The sequence below is a fragment of the Phyllostomus discolor genome, chromosome 6 (assembly GCF_004126475.2).
Source record: "Phyllostomus discolor isolate MPI-MPIP mPhyDis1 chromosome 6, mPhyDis1.pri.v3, whole genome shotgun sequence".
Taxonomy (NCBI): Eukaryota; Metazoa; Chordata; class Mammalia; order Chiroptera; family Phyllostomidae; genus Phyllostomus; species Phyllostomus discolor.
Window position 1 is genome coordinate 89,673,808 of NC_040908.2, and position 22,935 is coordinate 89,696,742.

The following is a 22,935-nucleotide window of genomic DNA, read 5'->3' on the forward strand; positions in this document are numbered from 1 at the left end:
CTGTCTTCAGAGAGTTTACCCTTCAGTTGAAGACATGTACATCAGTGAAACAATGGTAAAAAGCAACATAGAGGGAAGAACAGGGTTAGAGATCAGATCATATGAACATGAGGAGTTATTGCTACCATTTATTATTGATATCACTTACCCAAGACTCAATTTTTTTCACCTGAAAAATGGGAACAATGATCCTCACCTAATTCACAAATTTATCCTAAGGATCAAATGAGATAGGATATTTTGAAAGTGTATTGAAATCTGAATAAATGAGTAATGTTATCAAATATAAGATAGTTGATACCAGATGAGTGTGCAAAAATGTGTTGAGCAAAGGACTTGGACTGACAATTCTCTAAGGAGGACTTACAGAGTCCATAGACGCATGAAAAAATGCTCAACATCACTGCCCATTTGAGAGATGCAAATTAAAATCACAATGAGATATCACATCACACCTGCCAGAATGGCCATTATTAATAAATCAACAAACTACAAGTACTGGCAAGGTTGTGGAGAAAAGGGAACCCTAGTATACTGTTGGTGGGAATGCAGACTAGTGCCGCCACTGTGGAAAACAGTGTGGAATTTTCTCAAAAAACTACAGATGGAACTACCTTTCAATCCGGTGATCCCACTGCTGGGACTGTACCCTAAGAATCCTGAATCACAAATTCAAAAGAACCTGTGCACCCCAATGTTCATAGCAGCATTATTTACAATAGCCAAGTGCTGGAAGCAACCCAAGTGCCCATCAGTAAATGAGTGGATCAAAAAACTGTGGTACATTTACACAATGAAATACTACACAGCAGAAAGAAAGAAGGAGCTCCTACCCTTCACAATAGCATAGATGGAACTGGACAGCATTATGCTAAGTGAATAAGCCAGGCAATGAAAGGCAAATACCATATGATCTCATCTATAAGTGGAACCTAATCAACAAAACAAACAAATGAGAAAAATAGAACCAGAGACCTGGAAATAAAAAACAGACTGACAGTGATCAGAGGGAAGGAGATCATGGGAGAAAGAAGAGGAAGAGGCAAGCAAAGAAACATGAATAGAAGACTCATGGACATGAACAATGTTGGGGGGATTGCTTATGAGAGTGGGGGAGGACAGGGCAGGGGAGAGCAATGCAGAAAAAGGTGGGACAACTGTAACCCCAAAATTAAACAAACAAATAAATAAATAAACAAATAAAACGTGTTAGAGAAGTTCAAAAGTGGAAAATAGTGCTGTAATCTTAGAATTCAATTCGGTAAATATTAGTCACTCTCCTACATGCTGATGCTATGCTAGGTGCTCAGGACACAGAGGAGAACACTGTGCTTTCTTGGCTATTTTAGAGGTTGGGCCAATTCCAGGGTCCTGATACATTTGTTTTCAAATCCCTGGTTTTTTTTAGATCACTGTGAAGACTGAAATGTGTGGTAGGGGGGAAGAGGAGAAGTCTAGTGCTAAAGTGAAAGTGCAGAGAATGTAAACAACTTTGGTGTGACATAACACGTATCACACCAGAGGCGCATATAAGTATACTTTGGTAATTCATTCTTCCTAGAGAATTGAAGGGCTCACAGAAACCATGATATATGAACTAGACTCTGAAGGGTCAGTCGATACTTTCCAAGAGAAGAGGAAAAGGAGCGAAGGTCAGGAGCAGAAGCATGGAAGTCTAGAAGAAGTACACAGCATTTTAGAGAACTGTGTATAGTGAGCTCAGAGCACAGGGCACTTGAAGAGACTTGGGGAGGAAAGGCTTAAACCAAAAACTGGAAAATGATTTTGATATGATTTTGCTGCACAGGGTGTTTGAACATCATCTTATAAGCCAGGGATGGGAAATAAACGCTTCATTTCCTATGGCAACCTATTGGCATGGAACATTATTTTGAGGGGGATTCTGAGTCCAGAACTGAGCCTGGGTTAAGGATCTGTCTGCTGCTTGCCCCAAGGACTTCACCTCTACTCTAGGTATCAGGAAATTTCAGGTGCTTTTCAGCAGCTCTAAGACCCATGTGTGGCCTCAGAAGATGCCTACCACTGAAAAAGAGTACACTGATAAACTAACAACAAAAAGTAGGGAGAGGTGATTTAGCATGGGCTCTGCAACCCAACAGATGGAAATGATCCCCTCCTTCCACCATTGAAGCAAATGACCTGACCTCTTGACACCTCACTTTTCTCAAGTGCAGTCTTCTCAAAGTGGGAATAATAAGAGTCCCAGCCTCACAATGTTGTTAAAATAATGAAATACAGTAATCCCTATGAAGCCCTAAGCACATTGTCTAGAATAAGTAATGTATAGTTGCTGTTGCTGCTTCTACTACTACTATCTCACATAAAGCTTCAATAAAAGGGATCTGTAGTGCTGTGATACTGTTCATCTTCTCTATGTCTGCTATAGATCACTGACTAAAAATTACTTTTTAAAATTGTATCCCTGGGGAACAAATTCTTGCAGAGTTCACATTGAACATAAATAAATTCTCCATATTCTCTCTTAGTCATATTTTGGATCTCCATGTGTTGGAGGTTATTCTCAACATGCTGGGTGAGTAGGGTTGGTCTCGAAGTAAAGGGTCTGGCAGACATATCATCACAGGTTATATTCAGGGTCTCCGGATGGTGGGCATCCTTTTCCGCTTGAAGAGATGCATCACTTCACCTGAGCCATCAGGCCCCGTATTTTTCATTTCAGTATATGTTTTTACTCTAAAGCATTGTGATACAGGAGGCCAAAAGAATGTACTCTAGTCTATATAGAGGAAATTTGAAGTTTGTTTGGGTGTTAAAATGGAGAGAAAATGATGCTTGCTGTTCTCTTAGATGTATCTAGCTGTACCAACTACCAACACTGCAGATTTGGGAAGAATGAATTTATAAGATGCATGACTAATTGTTATTAGCACAAATAAAGACTTAGACAGTAGGAAGGGCACAAAAGAGAATAATATCTTGATGCATTTTAGAAAGAAAAGAGCTTAGCTATAAGTAATCTGATTTCTCAAATGATTAGTTTCTGGTTTTATTGCCTACAGTCGGTGTCTCACTGGAGTTATGTTTTGCTTCTAGCTTTTGTTTACTTCTGAATTTTATAGTAGTGTGTTAAATTATATCCAGTGACCAACAAATTATCATTGGATTGTTTCTTTCTTATTAAGAAATCTCCTTTGTGTGCATTCAATTACAGCTTGCCCATTGAACTGAAAGCCACAAGTCAATGAAATTTGGGCAGGGCTTCTCTCAGAAATAACTGACCTAGATCTTGAGAAAGAAAACAGGTAGGGGTGAAAATACTCGATTGTGAGGAATGTAGAGACCAAGGGAATGAGGAATGTAGAGACCAAGGGAACCTGAACTTTAGAACTGGGTGGAGTTGTGCTGTAGAAAGAGAAAAGTTGGAGTTTTGGAAAGATTAGAGATTTGGTTTTAGGTGTTCGAGGTGAGATGGAATGTAATGCTGAACATCAAATGGAAAGGGAACACTTGGGAAAGAAAGGATTTCAAGTTATGGGTAGCCGAGTGGACTAAAAATCAAAGACACCAGAACAGGAAGTGGTTGCTAGCCTGGTGCAGGGATGGGTGCAGGATTAGCTAAAGTGGAATCAGGAGTGACAGAGCCAGTTTGACAGAAGAAATGCAAATGGAGTGTTGGCAAAAGAAAGTGAAGTGTGGGAGTGGATAATTCCCCCAAGATTATGAGGACAAATTAAAGCTTGAAAGTAGGGCAGTGATGGATTGATGAAGTCAAAATAAACATTTGCTAATAAAAAAAAAACAATCTTAACTCTACATCATTCTCCTAGATCCTCTAAAACGAGCAGTGATTTTTGAAAAAAATTTATAAGGTCATACTTTCCAGCACCTTTGTTTCAGAACCACTAATCAACACATTATAGCTGTATACTAGTTTCTACCATTCTATGTGAACTCTGTGGATAGAAATACTTTTTTACCCCCAATCCATCGAGTTCACAAATCTTAAGGTCCACTACAAGCTTCAGCTAACCAGCTCTTGATAGAATAGGAACAGAGCTAAGAAATCTAAAATTCTAGTGATTAGGGCCAAGGAGACAACACTGCCAACTTAAGAGAGATCAATTTCTTTCCTGTTTTCCAAGAATTTCCCTAAGATTTGTGTAGTGCTGTTTAAGTTTGTAGGAATATTTGGAAGGGAAAACTCAATATGTTTCCTGAAGACTCATAGTAAAAAGAACTAATGGAAGTATGGAGAAGTTTGTGATTGCTTGAAAGTGACAGAAACAAAACATTTTAAGGTAGGAACAAATGTTTGGAAAATTGATTGCAGTCTTTAGACTAGTACTTTCAAGGTTGGGGCATTTCTGTGGGAACATGTGAGTATTCTAGCTACAGAAGTTCCAGTAATAATATTGCATTTTCTATTTTTAAATTATCAGGCAAAATTATACAATTCACCTCTGCAAAATCAACCAGTGGAGAGTGCATTTGTCCCCAAGCCAGCAGGCATGAGGGAGGGAAGCGCTGTGCCTCCGTGGGATGCTTCCATGCTGGAGAGAGAGTTTTTCCGAGGTAAGTTTATGCATTAAATTGCCTTTGCAACTCCTAGTACTAAGGCAAATAACAGTTACAGTTTGTATGGAAATGTTTAAAACGTATCAGATTCTGTTATTTTTGAAGCCCTCTTGTTTATCTTGTTTATCTTGTTTAAAGAGGATGCTGTTATATGCTATTAACACAAATATTAAAGAATCTTATATTTAAATATAATCTAAACAAATATTTTCAGACCAAGGCTGATAAATCTATGGAATGGTAATAATGGTTAATATTTAATCTCAGTTGAAAAGGAAATGCACCTGTAGAGAATGTAGCTATAAAGTCTACCACTCTTAATAAACTTTTATTGTTATTGACTGACTAAATACATGTGATGAAATCTAATTGTTGTTCAATAATTAACCTTGTACAATAGATAACAATAAAGGGATAGATTCCAAAAGTATGATATTCAGTAGATGTTATTATTACATTACTTTCCTGTGTGCTCTGTTATAACCATTTATTGTTTTTGTTGTCAGCAAAAGACTTTATTTCAGAAAAGAAAAGCTATGAACAGCTTGAAAGGGAGAACAAAATCAAAGAGATTTTATTATAATTAGTTTTAAAGGCAGATATTATTACTCATTACACAGTTTTTTGTTTGTTTTTTGGTTTTGTCTTTGCTCCACCTTATAGTTGGCATTGCTTGATTATTTTATTTGTGGATATGTGGGGTAAATTATTTCAGAGATGAGTTTTTTTTTTTTTCATTAAAGCATTGACAGGATGATTTCCTGAAGAATTCCTTAGTTACAGATCCTTAGTGATCAAGATTAGTTCTTCTGCTGGCTCTTCAAAGTTAATAGCACCAACTTAAAGATAATACAAGGTAGCGATAACTCAGAACAGATTCAAAACCCCTTAGCTCCTGCCCTGACATAACTGCCGTGTCACAAGTGCAGCCCACTCACATTCATTTAGATGCTGATATGCCTGACTTTCCCTTTCATCAAGAGTTACAATAAAAAATTTTGATGACAAATAATTTTAAGTAGCCTAGAAAAGTACACCATTTTATGTAACTCAGTATGACAGATTTCTGTAAACCAAAAACTTCTTCAGCAATTTAAATAATCCCATAATTTATTTCTCATGTCAGATTTGATTTTGTTTAATGAACATTTATTCAATAAATACATATTCTACTTATTTTCATTGTAACATGAATATGGTAAAATTATATCTACTACAATGTGAGCTTCAGGGAATCTTAAAACCTTAAAAGATTATGGTTCTATTTAAATTCCAACAGGCTTTTATTAAGGAAAAGATGTCAAATATGATTAAATAAACACAATTCAAAGAAATACCAAACAACTTAAAATGGCCTGTGACTTGCCTGAGCCCACAGACAGCCACTCACTGAATCTCTTTGTGCTTCAGTGTCCTCATTTTTAAAATGAGACTGGTAATAACACCAATCTTACAAGGTTATGTGAGGATTTAATGAGTTAATAAATTAAGTCTTAGGATTGTGCCTGACATATAGAAAGTACTTTATTAAAGAAGTACTAATGGGTCTTTTTACAGGGAAAACAATCTACCCTTAGCATATAATTTAATAATATTATGTAGAACTTTAAATTTGATGAATTGCTCAAGTCCATCGAAATAAGTGTGTTTATAAATTAGGTGCTAAATTGTTGATAGTAATGCGATAGAACTGAGAAATCACGTGTTGTTTACAGACTCTCATTTCTATCATAATCCTCTACATATTTGGAAATATTTTAACTGCCTAGTAACACAAAAGATGTACTAAGAGAAACCATGATTAAAATCTGTTGTTTGTAAAAAACAAAAAGAAAATGTAGTTTTTTTTTTCCTTTATGTCCTTTCAGGCATTATGGAAGGTTAACTTCAAAAAAATATGACTTGAAAAGTATGAAAAAGAAACTTCATTACAGCTTTGTGAAAGTCATACTATCTTAAAAATATAATCAAAACTCATGTCGCCACATCTATGATGATATGATAAATATCATATATGATATTTATTGATAAATATCATATGATAAATATTTATAAATGATTATGTTTCTTGAAGAGGAGCCTCACCAACTGAAATTATTATTAGACTATAAAATATTTTACATAAAAAGTCACTCATATTCCCCTTTCAGTTTTAGATGATTTGGACAGCACACTGGCTCAGGAGCAGTCTCCAGGCTTGGTGAATACAAGATCGCCTCTCAACTATGGATCGAGAGCACAGTTCAGCCATTTTCACTCCAGTGGGAACAGACATGGTAACGCCACAGGAAGGCACAAAAATCACTATAATGAAACATCTAATATGTCTATCTATGACATCCTAAGACCAGGAACCCCTAGAGAAGGTTTTAAAACCTTTTCTTCTAGAACAAGAACAATTTATGATATGTATAGGACAAGGGAGCCCAGAGTCTTAAAAGAAGATTATGTACAAAAGAATACTTTTGGTAGTAGTTCTCTGTGTTTTGATAGCAGGCAAATAGCCTCACCAGCTACAGGGCACTTCACAGCAAGAAGCATACATTTTCCAGCCACAACTCAGAATAAGAATGGATTTATACCACCAAGCCACCAGCAGAGCCCTAAGAGAACTCCTTTATCATCCATCATATGGAATAGATCAGATTCTTCTGGAGATAGGTCAACCCAGGAAGAGTTCCTGAGGGCACCATCACCGATGGAAGTTGACCCTGCTGACCAGGTGTATCCCAGGTGTTTTCAGGAGAATAGGACCTATGAATTTTATCATTCACAGAGTGCTTACCAAAGTGTCAGTTTCAATTCCCCCAGGGATAGTGCAGTGAGTCATGACCCATTTGAGAACTCAGAGAATATGCCATTCTACCATCAAGACAACCCATTTGCTAGGTCTTTCTTTAGCAATACCTTTGGTCGAAACAGGGAACAGAGATTTGGACGTAGTTCTTTCTGGGGCCAACAGGGAGAACATTCTTCCTGGTCTGGCTTTCATCAAAGCAGGAAACCATTCACTTCTGACAGAGACTTTGAAATGATTTCCACTGAAGCAAATAGTGCATCATCTAGTCATGGCCATAATGTTTCTTCTCAATACTGGGGATCAATTTCCCCTAATTATAGAACTACTATTCCCAGAGACCAAGAAGAACCACATCCCTTGCAGTTTGGTTCTCAGACATCCACAGTGGAGAGCATGGAGGTGTCACAAGGTAATGGGAACCTGATGACTCATTTTGGCACAGCAAATATTTGCTCCACGACTGGTTCAAGTTGTCACATCAAATCTGGTAGTTTAGAATGTCAACAGGACAGTTCTCCTAAAGAAGTACCTATAAACCAAGAACTTTACTCATTTGGAGCTGCTCAAACTCTAGCATCCTCATTTAAAACTTCTTTCCCTCAGATTCCCGATGACAAAAGGAATCATCAGCATCCAAACTTTCAGAATCCCACAGTCACTTTGCAAAATATTAAGCCTGTCTCTCTTCCAATAAGAAGTTACACAGAAGCCACTGTGACCAACAACAATTCAGTCAATTCTCCACCTCTTACTCAAAGCCAACCCAGTATCTTGCTTGCAGAAGTGAATAATGAGAAAGACTTGAGTGAATCCATTTTGGAAAAAGGTAAACAACTAAATAAGATGGACCAGACAAACATGACAAGTGAAATGCCCCAACCTGTTTCAGAGACAGTAATCTTTAATCCTTTAGCTGATTTTCAAAGTCCTCTCTCCCAAGACTCAGACAAAACCAACAGATTTGTTTTTAATGCATCTACCACCATAATCTCAAAAAGGTCTCCCAAAGTCATTTCCAGGAAAGATAGCTCCAAAATTCATATATCACAAAGAGATAAAGCCAATGAACTAAAAAAAGATATGGGTTATACTGAAAAGCAAAAATCTGGCCTAGCAACTTCTTTTCCTTTTATTCAGGAAAGCAGAACACCATCATCTTTTCCCAGCCCAAATCAAAGTTGTCACCAGGAACTAATAGTAAGTACTGAAGACAAGTTAAGCACTATTGAAAATAACCTCTGGAGCTCTGAACCTACTGGTAATCAAAATGCACAATCTCCAGAAAAGTCTGCTAATTTAGACACTAAGGGAGACCAGTGTACCAAAACTCATTCTACCAAGTGTAGCAAGTCAACTGCTGGCCATAGTATCCCATGTGATTCTGTAGGTTTGTCATCAGGTGCACTACCAGATTCTTCACCATCAAATGATTTTTTCCTTGGTTCTCTGGTGGCTCCTTCTACTGAAGTGTTCTCCAGGAAAACTCTTTCAGGCCAAGATCCATTCCTGGGAGAAAGAGAAAAAGAAGACAATAATAGCCAGTATCAAAATAATCAGTTTACCTTGAGCCCCTCAAAAACTGTAAAGAGTGATGATAGTTGCGTATGTATAAATAATGAAGTGGTTGATGTTAAATGCCATTTACATCCTCCTTTCAGGGCTGGGAAGGGAAAAGCAAAAATAAGACGGCGTACATCTGATATTGAAAAGTTGAGCAAAACAGATAGTGAATCAACACCCACAAGTGGCAGCAGTAGCCTCATTCAGGTAGATCAAAGTGATTCCAAGGCTCCTGAGCCTCACACTATTTATTGTACCTTACCAAGAAAATCAGCCAGTTTTCTCACTAATAGTAGGAAGTCAGAAAGTAAGACAACAGCTCCTTCATTTAGGAATGCTCCACTTCCACTCCAACTTGAAAATAATTTGGAAGATCCAATAGGGAAAGACACATCAAATATATTTAATTCCAATTCTTCTGAGTCAGAAAGCAGATGTTCCAAAGTAGTTTCAGACTCAGCCTCAGTAACACCTGAAGCAACAGAGAACATGACAACTATGACAAACATTGGATCTGCTTCCATTAGAAAAGGACCCTTCCCATTCCTCACCAAGAGGGCTGTGTCATGGCCTTCAGAGATACCACATGCCTCATTTGGAAGAGATGAAAGAGAAGAATGCTCGGTCTCAGACATGGATGCTTCTGCTATAACACTAAGACCTTGGGAGAAAACCATTAACCCTCTGGAAAGTGACTCACCTGTTAGGGATTGCTCTTTAACCAAAAGATACCACCAAAAGGAGCCCTTTCAAGAATGTACTGAAAAGGATGGTAAAAATGCTGCCTCCAAGACATTCTCCATCTCAAATGAAGATTCTTTACCTTTTTCTTCAGATATGTCAGGGGGGAAAAGTGGGAAAACATTACATAAATTTAAGACTACTAGTATGTTTTCTGTTTTTGGTGATGAAGATAATGTGAAGTGTCTTGAGGTAGTTTCAGTATATTATACTCTACCAAGGAAACACAGCAAAAAATTATATAATCTCCTCCAAAAGCATACTCAAAATACTGATGAACCTCCAGAATCAACTAAAGTGGGGACTGTAACATTTTCCAGTACTTTAGAAAAAGAGAAACCGAATTATTCCACACAAGAACAGTCAGGAACACCTTCATCTGGACATCTGAAAATGCTGGTCAGCTCTGCTCAGGAAAATAGCAGTTGCCATTCTCCCAACACTGAAAATGTGACTGTTCTACAGTTATCAAGTACTAGCCCCTCAGAACCTACACTACAGGAAAGGGCTCCTATTGGGGCAGATGTTTCTCTTCATGAAGGAGAATCTAAAACTAGAGAGGTTTCCCCAGATAACTTAACTAAAACACCTCTAGGTGATTCACAAAACAGGAATAAGAGAGGGAAAAAGTTGCAAAGTAAAACACTGCATACTTCATTAATTCTTCAAGAAAGAAAAGTCACAGAAGGGAAATCTGAAAATCGTCAGCACTCCATTAAATCACCTGACAGTGGTCCTAGTCCTCCAGCCCATGCAGAAGGGATTGCTGAAAATCACCAAACCAGAAGTTCTGGGGAGTGTGCAGGTAGTGGTATAGCCACCACAGCTATTGGAAGTGCAAAGTGTCTTCAGAAAGAGATCACAGGCACAGCTGAAGATGATAGCTCCAATGGATTGCAGCGTCAGAGGAGAGCCAGAAGAGCAGATTTCCAAAAAAAGACTGATAATGCACTTTCTGGCTCAGAAAGCCAAGTCTTTGCTCTTACTCCAGCTTTGCCTAAACTACATCTGGATGAGGAGACTTGTTCAGGTGAACAAGATTTAGACAGTTTGCAGTCTAAACCCAGAGAACTACTTCAAAGAAGTCAGGAGGTAAATCTGACAAAGAAGGGCAAGACTAAAGATGAAATGCAGAGGTTGGCATGGGATCAACCCTTACTTCCTGAAGGAAGTAATAAAAATAAAACCAGCTTGGATGATCTAGAAAAAGGGAAAAACAGGTCCTCACCTAAACACAGATTGGCAAGCAGAAAATTTCCAGCTAAAGATTTAAGCCCCAGAAGACATGTAGCTACTATTTTCCCCCAAAGTGGGAACAGTTCTGGCTTCAGTGGTTTATCTTTTGGCACACCAGAGTGCAACGTACTGTCTTCTGAGCCTACTCCAAAGTCTACAGAATCCACTGATGAAAACAGGTTGAATAATGAGGGAATGGATGTGAAGAAATCCAAGAACCTTCTCCTGGTTACTGTAATGTCTGACAGAGAAGCTGCTATACACTTAAGCAGTCAGAAGTCTAACAGCTTTTCACAACCACATCAAAATGAGTTTAAAAATAGCTCAGAATCACCACCCAACTATGAGAATTCTAAAGATGTAACAGTAGCTCAGATTGTGGGAAGAGAGTCAGGTACCCTGAGTCAACCCACAGTCACCAGCCTAGGGGAAGGCGACTTCTCTGACCATCAGAGGAGGCGGAACCCTCATCTTCCAGTGGAGCCTACAGAGAAATCTGCAATAAGCACCCCACTGGCCCATGGTCAGCAGCAACAAAGGCATACTGCTCCTCTGGAGTGGGAACCTGAGCCACACCCCTATCGTTCAAAGAGTTTAAAAAGCATCAACATGCACGGTGATCTGCTACGCAAAAGTCATTCTCCGAAAACCAGGGAGCGCCATTTTTCTGAAAGCACTTCTATTGACAATGCCCTGAGCCACCTGACCCTCGGGGGTGAATTCTCTAAGAACAATGGGTACAGTCGAAAATTCAAATCTTCTTCTGAACTTCCCTCTTATGATGAAAATGAAAATTGGGCTTTGTACAGCAACAGAATAAAAATGGGTCCCAAGTCTGCAACATCTATATCCAGACCTCTTGATTATGGGATATTTGGGAAAGAACAACAGTTGGCTTTCTTGGAGAATGTAAAGAGGTCACTCACACAGGGAAGAATATGGAAACCAAGTTTTCTGAAGAACCCTGGCTTCCTGAAAGATGAGGTAATTCACCCTCCTAACCCAATGGAGTCATCGAGCTCAGATTCTCCTAGCAATCAGATGCCAGAGGATGGCTTATCTCCACATGTACCACTTAATATCTATGAAGGGGATCCAGCAGACTCAGACTGTGACACAGACACAACCACAGATGATGAGTACTACCTGGATGAACATGACAAAGAGTCAGAACTGTGAGGCCTCTTCAATAAAATGCATAACCTTTTCTCCAAAAGCTTGTAATGGAAATAAAATGTAAATGTGTGTGCCCATAGGAAGGACAGATTAAAAAATATATATCTATTTCTGAAGCAACCTGAATTCTTCCCCCCTCCATAGCCTATGTACACACACACACTCTTCCTGAGTTCCAGAGCAATACCTTCTTGTTTGGGGGGATTCTCTGCTATTTTCCGACTATATATCCTTGACTTTCCTTTTCATACCCAAGTGAGTCTCTAATTCACTGTTCAATTTTGGCTTTCTGCTCTACTTCCCCCCGACTTTTTTTTACACGTTTCATGTGATTTGCAACCCTAATCTCCCAGACACATGTACAAAACTTGTTACTCAGTACAACTGAAAAACTCTGTACTGCCTCCTCTGGTCCATTCCCCATACTCATGGCATTAAAATACAGGGATGATGACAATGGAGTAAATATTGTCATCCTGTTTGACTCATCAGCATTTGGGAGGTCTAGGGTTTGGTCATTCTTTTTTTCTTTCTTCAAACAAAGATAAAGGAATTTCATAAGGACACCCTGTTATATCCACAGTGGAGCCCGAGAGGCGCCTGTCTGAAGTGCTTGTTGAGATAATAGAGGAGGAGCAGAATTCCTCACAAACCAAGCGACACTTGTACTCCTAGGAATTCCTTTGAAATTGTTTGTAGGAATTGGCAGAATTGTTAAGAGCTGAATTTTAACCAAGTCAAGGACTGGTGCCAGGCAACCTGAGGGCACAGAAGGTGGGTTGGCCACAAAATTTCTGCCTAGGAAAGAAGTATAACTGAGGGGTGGAGATAAATGGACATGCCTTTGTGAGACTGACGTCCTTACAGCAGCTCTCTAGGCAACTGGTTTTCCCCATATCTCCAGACTACATTTTTCTATTTTCTTCATTGCAAGATCAGATACTTTTTTCCATGTGTGGCCTTTTAGTCATAAGTATCAAATGGTAGCCTCAGCCAGCTCCCTAGACTGCTGCCAAGTCAGACCTGACATCCTGACATTCATAGGCTTCTTCGTGGGATCATTTACCAAACCCCTGGGAAATTATGAGGCAGAGCTTCTCAGGGCTTATCACTGTGATTCAAGAATTTGTCTAGACTAAATAACTTCCCATACACCCTGAGAACTTGACTTTCCTAACTCTTTAGTTGCCATGCAGAACAACTGGGGATTTCTCTCTTCCTAATCAGAGTAAAGGTAATTTGCTAAAACTACAGAAAGCATGACATCCTGGATCTCACTGCTGTGAAGGTCAACATGAGTGGATTTCATCTTATGTGGTTTATATTTGCATCCTGACCTAATTTAATTTTCCATTGTTCTCACCTGTCTGTTTCATCCATATGAATTAAGGATAATGATAGGTGCTGATGAAGCGTCTGGAGATCTGGAACTGATAAAATTCAAGAAAGTGCTTTGTTACCTTCTAAATCATTGCCTTGCGTAGAAGAATGCCAGGGCAGGCTTACCCTGTTCTCATGAAGCTCAGACCTAATGAAGATGTGGTCACTGACATGAAAGCTAACCCTTAAAGCTGAAAACTGTTTTAAAGTGCAGGTTCTGAGCAATCTTGATCTTAAAGAGACTGATAATAGAATTCTAAATTAACTCTTCTGAATTTTTCAATTTAAATTTATCAGGTAAAAAAATTAATAATACTTTATTTTTTCTTTTTTGTATATTTGTAAAGTCTACCTTTTCCTTTTATTATTTATCTGATTATTTAAGTAAAATTTTTATAAACCATCACCTATATTTTCTATGTAATTTAAAGATATTCAGTTAATATTGTAATAATAAAATTTCTTGACTCTTTTTAATGATCAGCTTATGAGTTCTAGTTCAGTAAATACCTGAGTGTACATATGTGCTACAAAAGGTGAAATGAAGATAGCTTATTTTTCACCGAGTTTAGGCAATATCAACATTGTAACTAAACATTCTTAACATAAGTAAGTTAAAGTGAAGATAAACTACTTTGGGGCCCTGAATTTTTGCACTAGAATCTACTGTATGTGAATTCAAAGGTAATTGATGGTCAACACTCACTTGCATTGTTTGTAATGTTTGCTTGTTGTCTGGCTTAAGAATCAAGAAAACAGAAAATTCATTAAAATAACACCTTCTATAGTTTTATACTTTTATAAAATACTTCGTTAAAGAAGTATAGCAAATTTCTATGTATTTTAACATATAAACTGCTGCTTTTTAATATTCATTTTTGGTATAGCTATAGTAATTTTTATGCTTATAACTTTTCTAAAAGATGTAATCATTATTACAAAAAATATTGATATAAATGGAATAAATCAGGATGTAAATTATTATTAACTTGATTAAATCATGAATTTCTGTAAACATAAATTTTTACATGTAAAGTCCATTTAAAGTAAGACTTAATGAAATTATTTTGACTTTTAGAGACTTTCCTCTAAATGATTTACTCCTTTACATTGTAAATACATTGATATCAATAAAATTCCAATTGCTACTAACAAAGCTTTGGTTGATGATAAGCTAATAATAGCTACTTTGTGTAAGAGGTAACTTCGTGCCTGTATTGGAGGTGATGAAACAAAGTCCACTTAGGTTATGGTGAAGATGGAAATCAAATTGGAAAATCCACACCTCCATAAAAGTAGTATACTCCACTGAATGCCAGAGGGTTAAAGAGGCCTTATTGCTAAGAGTTTATTGTTAGTAATAGTAATCATGTTTCAGAATATTCCATTTAAATATACAATGTATATACACAAATATTTTATTTTCAAAGCAAGTTTGTGATGTATTACCACATAGGGGCTGTTTGTGATGGGCATCTCTGTGTTCTGAAACAAACAAGTCTTAAGCACTTTTGTTAAAATGTTGTCAAATAACCCTTTTATATATTTGTTCTTAAACATGTTATCTAGGCATGAAATGTGTTATATGACAAAGCACAAATTTAAATCAATGCCTGTGTTGAAATAAATGATTTAAGTAAAGTCACTGCTTGCTTAGTTTTTATTCCCATCCTCAAATGATGACTTTTAATTGTGAAAGTTTCAGGAAAACTACAAAAAGAAGAGGCAGAGTACAAAAGCTTTCAAACAAATCTTGTTGGTGGCTAACTGAATGAGATCAACCATATAAGTGGTTTTAAAACACAGTGACCGCTCTCATTCTCTATTTGTGCCCAAAAGCAGCCAACCAGCAAATGGAGGTCATTGCACCTGGTTGCCTAATAGAGGAGAGATGAATCAAGTCTGGCATTTCTCTGAGAGCTCCTGCATTTACAGAGGAAGAGGGAGCTACACGGAGTTGGGTCATCTACCACCCAGTAGCACTGATGGAAGATAAGGAGGTCTTTCCAATTGGAATATGAGACATACAGTGTTAATTCTTGCTAAACAAATTAATAGATTTATCTTTTCTAAGACAGCAACTCAAAACTTTTTCTCTACCTAGGACAGGAGAATGTCATCAACACGAATATAGATAGTACTTTATTCAAAATATTTTTGCTGTCTTTTGTTAAAATTTAAAATACATTGCATTAGCTAGGATTTTTAGTCATGGACAATATAATCCTCTCTAGATGGTTTCAGTCAAAAAGGACATATTAAAGGATATATACTTTGCTCACAGCCACATTGGTAGAGCTGAGGAAACAGACAGTAAGCTGAAATTTCAGGACCAATTCCTAAAACCATGCCAGGGAACTGAATTTCTGTGAGAGCTGCTGTCTCTGCGATGACCAGGAAGATGCAGAATCAGGAAGCTGAGTGAACCAACACAATGGATCACCATACTCATTTTCCCCAGAAATCAATAAAAATAAACTTAATATAAAATATATAAACTTACACATAAAAATGTCTGCAGCCAAAACTGGAAACAAAATGAATACCTAATAAACAATGATTGAGTGAATATATTATGGAACATCCACATGTAATATTATTAAACCATTAAAAAGAATAAATTAAAACTATGTAAGTGGACTTGGAAGAATTTGCATGAGTACTGTTGAGAGAAAAAAAAAGCAAAATCTCGCTTTTGTAAATATTAACCAAAAAGCCTGCATTAGCATGTGTACATATGGAGGGATGCATGCTAGGCTATTAATGTCAATTGCTTTGTGGTAGGGGGTGGGGTAGGGGTGGGGGCTGTTGGAAGGTATGTTCAAGAGCAGCAGGAAACAGGAGGGGTAGCAAGATCCCCTCAGAAAAAAACTGTAAATACACACATATGTATATATAGGAATACGTGTGTGTATGATTATGTTATGCACTTAGAATATATCAGTGGGTATACAGATAAAAAATTAAAAATAATCTTTTAAAAGATTTACTATGGGGGAATATTTAGTGTTGTTTTCTTCTAAAAAAAACTAAAATTTGTTCTTATAAAACAAGTTGATTTTGTCCTTGTGAAAAACTAATTGTGAAACATTGTGGGGGGGTTTTTTCAGTTTTATTAAGATAGAATTGACATATAACACTGTATCAGTTAAGGTGTACAGCATAATAACATGACTTACATATGTTGCAAAATTGTTACCTCAATAAATTTAGTTAGCATCCATCATTTCACAGTAACAAAAAATATGTTTTTTCTTGTGATGACAGCTTTTAGAAAATATGTATTAATGAAATACTAGTATTAATTTTCCCTCTAAGCATCCTTTCCCAACCATCCTTTCCAGATTATGCTATCATTATGGTTTAGAGTAAGCTAAAAGTACTTCAAGAGATGTTGTTGTGGGTATATAGTGGATACTGATGTAATTATCAATCCAGGAGATGCTTTTTTCTTTTCTCTGGAAACTCCATCCCCTGACTGGTCCCCCTCCCCCATCACTGCCACCACATGATCACGGCAGTAGAATCAAAGCTCTTCCATGGCTCTGAGAGTCTGAGTACAGCGGACTGGTTCAGGGATGAGTGCCTGACAAATGAGCAGCTATGTTTCCGGAGGAAATACCCCCATACTATGAGATTCTGAATGCAAGCTAATATTTAAACCAATTGCCTCACAATCTAAAATTCACCCTGGGAACTATAATAAGAGGAAGTTTATATCCCCAGTACTTGCAAAATGCATGACAAATAGGGTGCTGAATAAATATTATTGAAATTAATTAAATATGTATGCATTTTATGGGATCCAAGTTCACCTAAGTCCATGTAAGTTTTTATTAATTAATGACATTGAAAATGAGACAGTTCTCTAATATCAAAAGAGGAATTAATCATGAGGATACATGGATATGCCTGAAACCAAGGGCAGAGATGCCACTTATGAATGGTACCAAGCCTGTATAGTGCGTTATATAGAACACTCCATTTCATCTACAAAGCAATAAATGGTCAAGTTTATATGGCTCTGTTTAAGAGAACAGTCAGTTACAAATAGCAGTCTCTTAACTTTGTTTTTTAAACCCTCAAAGAAAAGATTCTGTTTAGTTCAGCATGAGACAGTTTTCGAATTATGGGCCAGGCAACTGTGGCCATGGGTTAAGGTGATGTTTTACAAAGCCTCATTGTTAACTGTGAGCTGTGAAGGGAAAAAAAAAAGAGGAGCAGTTACTAGAAAGGGTTAGAAATGTTATGAACCTAGTGGACAGTTAACAGCTATGAAGTTTACATATCTTTAATGTGAGGATTCCAGGGGTCATTGCATTCATAAAGGTATATTGGATGTAGACATTCCAGAGTCACACACAGACCATAGTTCTATGTGTCTGAGATTGGAACTCAATATACAGATGAATGTGAAAAGGAACAGAAACTCCTTGAAGTGGGTCATTTACTTCAAGTTTTGTGTTTGACTTTTCTACTGCCTGGAAAGACTTTCCTCCCCTCTTCCTGTGACAGATTCCTATTTGACTGTGATGTTTGAGCACAGATGTCATCTCTTTCAGAAAGTGTCTCTCAGTTCTGCCAGGATTAGGTTAATTGGCCTCCATATGACGTACTTATGTTGGGACAGACAGTTTGTCATGGGCCCTGAGCATCCCTGAAATTTTTGTGGATATGCCAAGAATGTAAGTCCTTGACCACTCTTTACCCCTCCCGTTTCTCATGTGTTTGCAGCAAGCAGCCAGGTAGGATGAGATAAGCTCTCCTCACCAACACAGAGCGGTAATTCACTTGACTCTAAAAGCAGTAATCCCCTAATTGCCATGTGCTTCTCTTGCAGTGCAGGCATCCATGACAGTCCTTTCACGTGGTTCCCACTGGATCTCGGGGGTATATTAGTTTGCTAGGGCTGCCATAACAAGATACTATAGACTGGGTGGCTGAAACAACAGAACTTATTTTCTCATAATTCTGGAGGCTGGAAGACCAAGATCGAGTCATATAAAGGTGTGGTTTCTTCTGAGGCATCTCTCTTTGGATTGTAGACAGCTGCTTTCTCACTGCATCCTCACATCGTCTTTCTTCTGTGCTTAAACTATCCCAGGGTCTCCATGTGTGCCCAAATTTCCTATTCTTACAAGAACACCAGTTAGATTGGATTAGGGCCTACCCTAATGGCTTTTTAAACTTAATCATCTCTTCAGAGCCCTACCTTCAAATACAGTCAAATTCTGAGGTCTGGGGTTAGTGCTTCAACATATGAATTATGGAGGAACACATTTCAACCCCTAACAGGGATCATGGGGCTCCAACACAAACCAACATGAAGCCCTGGCTACTGCTTGGGCAGTGACTGATGAAGTTCTCTGTCTCTGACCCAGGACAGCATCCATGAAACAACAAAGACTAATTTGTTAGCTTGTAAGTAGGATAAAATCCCAGACCCCACACAATTCCTGACACCCATATTTTAGCACCTATTACTATGTACACTGCCTCTTTTTCTTGTCCACTAAACCACAGGAGACACTATACTTTAATGTCAAAGTATACAATATACTATACACTGTAGTATAGTGTATAGTATACGCTATATTATAGTACTATAGTAGACACTATAATGTTAAAGTATAATGTCTAAAACATAGTAAACATTGAATTAATGTTTGTCGAGTAAATCAAATTTGATTTATGATAACGAATCTGGTCAGGCATTTGTTGATCTAAAGAGATACGCTTTATAAGACATGGGTTAAGATGAGAAAGGAAACACGTTGGGACAGATTCAGTATTGCTAAAGGAGTGTTCAGATACAATTATGTCTTCTTTGATGTGTTTTCAAAACAACTGGGTGTTGCCACAACTGTTATATAATTTATTAGGCTGTGTTTTATTATCCGGTACCAGCTAACCCTTAGATTATTTCTCTAGAAACTGTTTAAAGTTTGATTTTAGAAGAATGTGAACAAAGTGTTCCAAATAACTTTTTTAAGTGATAGCTAGAGCAGAGAAAAGTTTTCAACATGCAGACACCCCTACAAAATAAAATTTAGCAATGAAATTAATACCAAGTAATGTCACACTGTAGCCTGCAGTTTATCTGATTTACTACGAGTTCCTGAAAATCTTTCCAAAGTACAGAGAACATTGTGAACAGCCAGTGAAATTCCTGTCTAAAGGCATTTCCCTAAACTATATTAAAGTTCTTCGGTGCTGGGTTCTTTCATCCCAAGGAAGTCACTACCAAGTTTGCCTCTTTTAGAGTACAGTATAGGAAATGGAGTAGTGGCCAGGGAACTTAACGCATGACCCATGAATATGAACAATGAATGAGGATTACCTGAGGGAATGGGGGTTGCTGGGTAGAGGAGGGCAAAGGAGAGAAAATTGGGACAATTGTAATAGCATAATCAATAAAATATAATTAAAAATAAAAATAAATTTTAAAAAAGAAAAAATATTTCCTGTAAGCAGTTGACAAATTCAAGCAACCAGAGGTGGAGGCCTGGACTTGGCGATCAACGATGCGACTCTCACTCTTGGTTTCTCTTTGCTAGACCTACGATTCCCGTTCTCAATGGGGTCTATAAGGTTGGTGAAGGAGGGGACCGGTTGGTCGCCAACCCCCAAGCAGAGTGCCAGGCCAATGATTACTCTGCACCCTGGGTTAGCGGCCTAGAGAGGGGGGCGGGTCGACGGACCGCCCAGCTCCAGCCCGCCCCAGGGTGTGCCCCCGCCCTCTCCCGAGGCACTGCCCACCCCTTCAAGCCCCCTCAGAACTGGACCGCAGCGGCCGGGCGACCATGGGCCGCTTCCCGCGGGCCCTGCTGCTGTTGCTGCAGCACGCAGTGCTTGTGGCTGCGGAGGCCCCCGGGGAGCAAGTTAGCGCTCCGCGGAGCGTGGTGTGGGGCCCCGGGCTACAGGCCGGCGTCGTTCTGCCCGTCCGCTATTTCTACCTGCAGGCCGTCAACTCGGAGGGCCAAAACTTCACTCGCTCGCCCCCAGGTAGCGTTCAGCTGCGGGCCTCCCTTGTCCCGCTGCTCGCTCCCCTGCGCCCCTGCCGCGCCCTTGCCAGGGCTGCGCCTCTAAAAAGCCGCCGCTGCCTGAGTGGTGCCCCTCCCCTGGTGTGTTGTGTCGCCCTTCCTCGGTCTGGTCACTTCTTCCCTTCTTCCTGCCACAAAGAGGGCTGAGAGGAGCGCAACAAAATGCATGAATGTATGAATGAATGTTTGAATGAGCTGCGAGGGCCCTTCCTCAGGTGACTTGCAGGGGCTGATGTTCCTAACGCTTGGCACGCAGGGTGTTAATGAACGCAGAGTGAGTCACGTTGCAGATGGTCTCTCCACCTCTGGCTCTGATCTGTTCCAGCAGGCAGGGAGTGCTTTCACGTATTGAATCTTCAAGAACAAGAATCCTGTTGGGTTACATTGCTGGGGCCTGCTGGATTTGAAAAGCCAGCTCCTCCACAAAGGAAATGTCAGCGCCATAGGCAGAAGGGAAGCAGTTTTTGCATGCTAGAATTTTGTTTTCTTCAAGTTTTGAGTTCTTGAAAGCAGGTTAAAGGAATTAGTGAAACGCAGTAGAATGTCCGGAATCCCTCTGCCCAGTCGTCTTTCTACGTTCTTTTTCACATCTTACGTTTGCAACTTCTTAAAACTTGTCCTGCTAGTTTCAAGCTGTTGCCAGTCAAGATTTGCTAATTCACCTCGAGCCAGCTGGCACGCTATTTTAGCAACAAGGAATCAATCAGAATTACCCAGTGCCTCCTCTTCCAGTGCTAAGTAAAAAATTATGACTACTTATTTTTAGTTTTAGAAAGACTTTCCAGGGCCTTAAGAATCAGAAGAAAAGATTCTTAAATCTCCAGATTGAAAGTCTTTCACTATGGGGTATATTTTCTTTATAGTTTATTTTCTAAAAGTAGTTTTATTTTTAATATATTTTATTGACTATGCTATTACAATTGTTCACCCTCCCCATTTATTCCCCTCTGCCCTGCACACCCTCTCCTACCCACATTCCCTGCCCTTAGTTCATGTCTGTGGGTCATACATATGTTCTTTGGCTTCTTCATTTCCCATTATTCTTACCCTCCTCTTGTCTATTTTCTACCTACCATCTATGCTACTTACTCCCTGTACTGTTTCCCTCACACCCCTCTTCCCTTCCCCACTGATAACCCTCCATGTGATCTCCATTTCTGTGATTCTGTTCCTGTTCTAGTTGTTTGCTTAGTTTGTTTTTGTTTTCTTTTTTTTTAAGGTTCAGTTGTTGATAGTTGAGTTTGTTGTCATTTTACTGTTCATAGTTTTGATCTTCTTTTTTTTAGATAAGTCCCTTTAAAATTTCATATAATAAGGACTTGCTGATGATGAACTCCTTTAGCTTTACCTTGCTAGGAAGCACTTTATCTGCCCTTCCATTCTAAATGATAGCTTTGCTGGATAGAGTAATCTTGGATATACGTCTTTGCCTTTCATGAATTGTCATACTTCTTTCCAGTTCCTTCTTGCTTGCAAGGTTTCTTTTGAGAAATCAGCTGATAGTCTTATGGGAACTCTTTGTAGGTAAGTGTCTCCTTTTCTCTTGCTGCTTCTAAGATTCCCTCCTTATTTTTAATCTTTGGTAATGTAATTATGATGTGCCTTGGTGTGAGCTTCCTTGTGTCCAACTTCTTTGGGACTCTCTGAGCTTCTTGGACTTCCTGGAAGTCTATTTCCTTTACCAGATTGGGGAAGTTCTCCTTCATTATTTGTTCAAAGTTTTCAATTTCTGGCTCTTTCTCTTCTCCTTCTGGTAACCCCATGATTCAGATGTTGAAACATTTAAAGTTGTCCCAGAAGTTCCTAAGTCTCTCCTAATTTTTTAAAATTCTTGTTTCTTCATGCTATTCTGGTTGAATGTTTATTTCTTTCTTCTTCTCCAAACTGTTGATTTGAGTCCCAGTTTCCTTCCCTTCATTGTTGGTTCCTTGTACATTTTCCTTTATTTCACTTTACATGGCCTTCACTTTTTCCCCTATTTTGCGACAATATTTAACCATTTCTGTGAGCATCCTGATTATCAGTGTTTTGAACTCTGCATGTGAAAGGTTGGCTATCTCTTCATTGCTTAGTTGTATTTTTTCTGGAGTTTTGATCTGTTCTTTCATTTGGGCCATTTTTTTTTTTTGCCCCGATGTGCTTGTTACATAGTAAGGGGCAGAGCCTTAGGTATTCACCAGGGTAGGCTACTCAAGTCTTTGTGTTGTGGTGCTGTATGTGGGGGAGGGGTTTGAGAGAGAACAATGCCACCTTTTCAGCTCTCTGCCCCGCTTTCAGTCACCCCTCCTCCTACCCACAAGCAAACTGGGCCCTCCTGGTGCTGATTCCTGGGTGGGTGGGTTTGTATATGATCTAGGACTCTGTGGGCCTCTCCAATGAACTCTCCTGTGAGGCTGGGAATTTCTCTCACCACCTCAACCCCCACAGGTTTTTTCAGTCAGA

General features: G+C 38.8%; 2 protein-coding genes across 6 annotated transcripts in view; both read left to right on the forward strand.

The window, feature by feature from the left end:
* Positions 1–15,095, forward strand: part of EXPH5 (exophilin 5) — an 80,848-nt gene extending 65,753 nt beyond the window's left edge. For 3 of the 5 annotated variants that reach the window (XM_036028601.1, XM_036028604.1, XM_036028603.1), the window contains 2 exons: positions 4,419–4,554; positions 6,708–15,095. In XM_036028601.1, coding sequence (XP_035884494.1) covers positions 4,419–4,554; positions 6,708–12,073 — 5,502 coding nt within the window. In that variant the 3' untranslated portion in view covers positions 12,074–15,095. The remainder of the gene's footprint in view (positions 1–4,418; positions 4,555–6,707) is intronic. The other 2 variants (XM_036028602.1, XM_036028605.1) reach the window with 1 other exon arrangement.
* A 5,062-nt stretch (positions 15,096–20,157) lies between these two features.
* The window catches only part of POGLUT3 (protein O-glucosyltransferase 3), a 28,024-nt gene continuing 25,246 nt past the window's right edge, over positions 20,158–22,935 (forward strand). The window contains exon 1 of the mRNA XM_028516992.2: positions 20,158–20,455. Within this exon, the coding sequence (XP_028372793.1) occupies positions 20,254–20,455 (202 nt within the window). The 5' untranslated portion in view covers positions 20,158–20,253. The remainder of the gene's footprint in view (positions 20,456–22,935) is intronic.